The 1,095-nt window shown below is 56.0% G+C and overlaps 1 protein-coding gene across 1 annotated transcript in view; it reads right to left on the reverse strand.

Annotated features, from left to right (window-relative positions):
* Positions 1-777, reverse strand: part of LRRC8C (leucine rich repeat containing 8 VRAC subunit C) — an 88,816-nt gene extending 88,039 nt beyond the window's left edge. Inside the window, exon 1 of the mRNA XM_027770540.1 lies at positions 377-777. Within this exon, the coding sequence (XP_027626341.1) occupies positions 377-561 (185 nt within the window). The 5' untranslated portion in view covers positions 562-777. The remainder of the gene's footprint in view (positions 1-376) is intronic.
* Positions 778-1,095: the final 318 nt, after the last annotated feature.

The raw sequence follows: 1,095 nt of genomic DNA on the forward strand, positions 1-1,095 counted from the left end.
CGGGGACTTCCTACCCTGCAGAGACCACCCGGCGGGGAGACCCGCAGAGAGGGCTGCCGCCCTCTGACCAGGAGAAAGTGTTCCCGCCACCCCGAGACCAGGCCACTCCTGCCTGCGAGGCGCCCACCTCGCGCGCTCGGCCCGGTTGACCCACTGCGTCTCGTACCCCGCCCCCCATCCCGAACAATGCGCGGAAAATCCCGGGCGGCTGTGCCTGCGGTTGTCGCGGCTCCTCGCGGGAGTGAGATACACCCCAGCAGCCACCCCTGAAAATAGCCCCCTGGAAACTCCTCCGAGGGCCGGAACGGGGAAGGTCGGGATGGAGGGAACTCCTCCGCTTAAAGACAGAAGGGTGGGAGGAGATGGTGGGACGCACCCAGGGAGTCGAAAAAAGGGAGAGGCAAAACCCAATAGCCCTGGACCGCGCAGTCCTGGAGTCCCGGGACAACCGCATCTCGTCTCCCGCAGGGATCTCCTTCTGTCCCGACAGAGCCAGAACTGCACGGGGATCGCCCAGCAGCAGGTTCCGGAGAGACTTAGTGTGGATGCTCCGCCTACCATTTCGTGCAGTGCATAAACGAGTTGATGGTGCACGTTGAAACCACCTGTTGTTTGAAGAGTAAGGGGGTAGGAGTGTCCCTCATTTGTTCATCCGAATTCTGTTTTTCTGTTTTCCGTTCTCCCGCCCGATTTCAGAAGGAAAAGACAAACTGACATCTTGAGAGCTAGCAGCTCCCGCTATGGAAAACCTTCGGCCCAGGGTGGCAGGGGAGGTGGCGGAGTGGGAGGGCTAGTGAGGGAGTACAGATAAGATTAAGTGCTACAGAGTCTTCTGGGAATGCTTTAGCAATACTTTTTGCACAGTATTCTAAATGCACCAGAAATTAATCTCTTGCTTTTTCCTGGCAGTCCGGAAAAGACCAGTGGATGTGAGCAGAGAGATGATAGACAACCTAGTAGTCATTCACAGCATAGTCTGTTCACAGCCAGTCCTCAGAAAGCAGTCACCTCAATTACCCTATTTTACTTACAAGTCAAAATGGAAAGAAAATCTGCCCAAAAGCTGTTCTCTCGTGCTTGTAACTGCTCTTTCCC

Source organism: Tupaia chinensis, unplaced genomic scaffold (assembly GCF_000334495.1).
Source record: "Tupaia chinensis unplaced genomic scaffold, TupChi_1.0 Scaffold000023_1, whole genome shotgun sequence".
Classification (NCBI taxonomy): domain Eukaryota; kingdom Metazoa; phylum Chordata; class Mammalia; order Scandentia; family Tupaiidae; genus Tupaia; species Tupaia belangeri.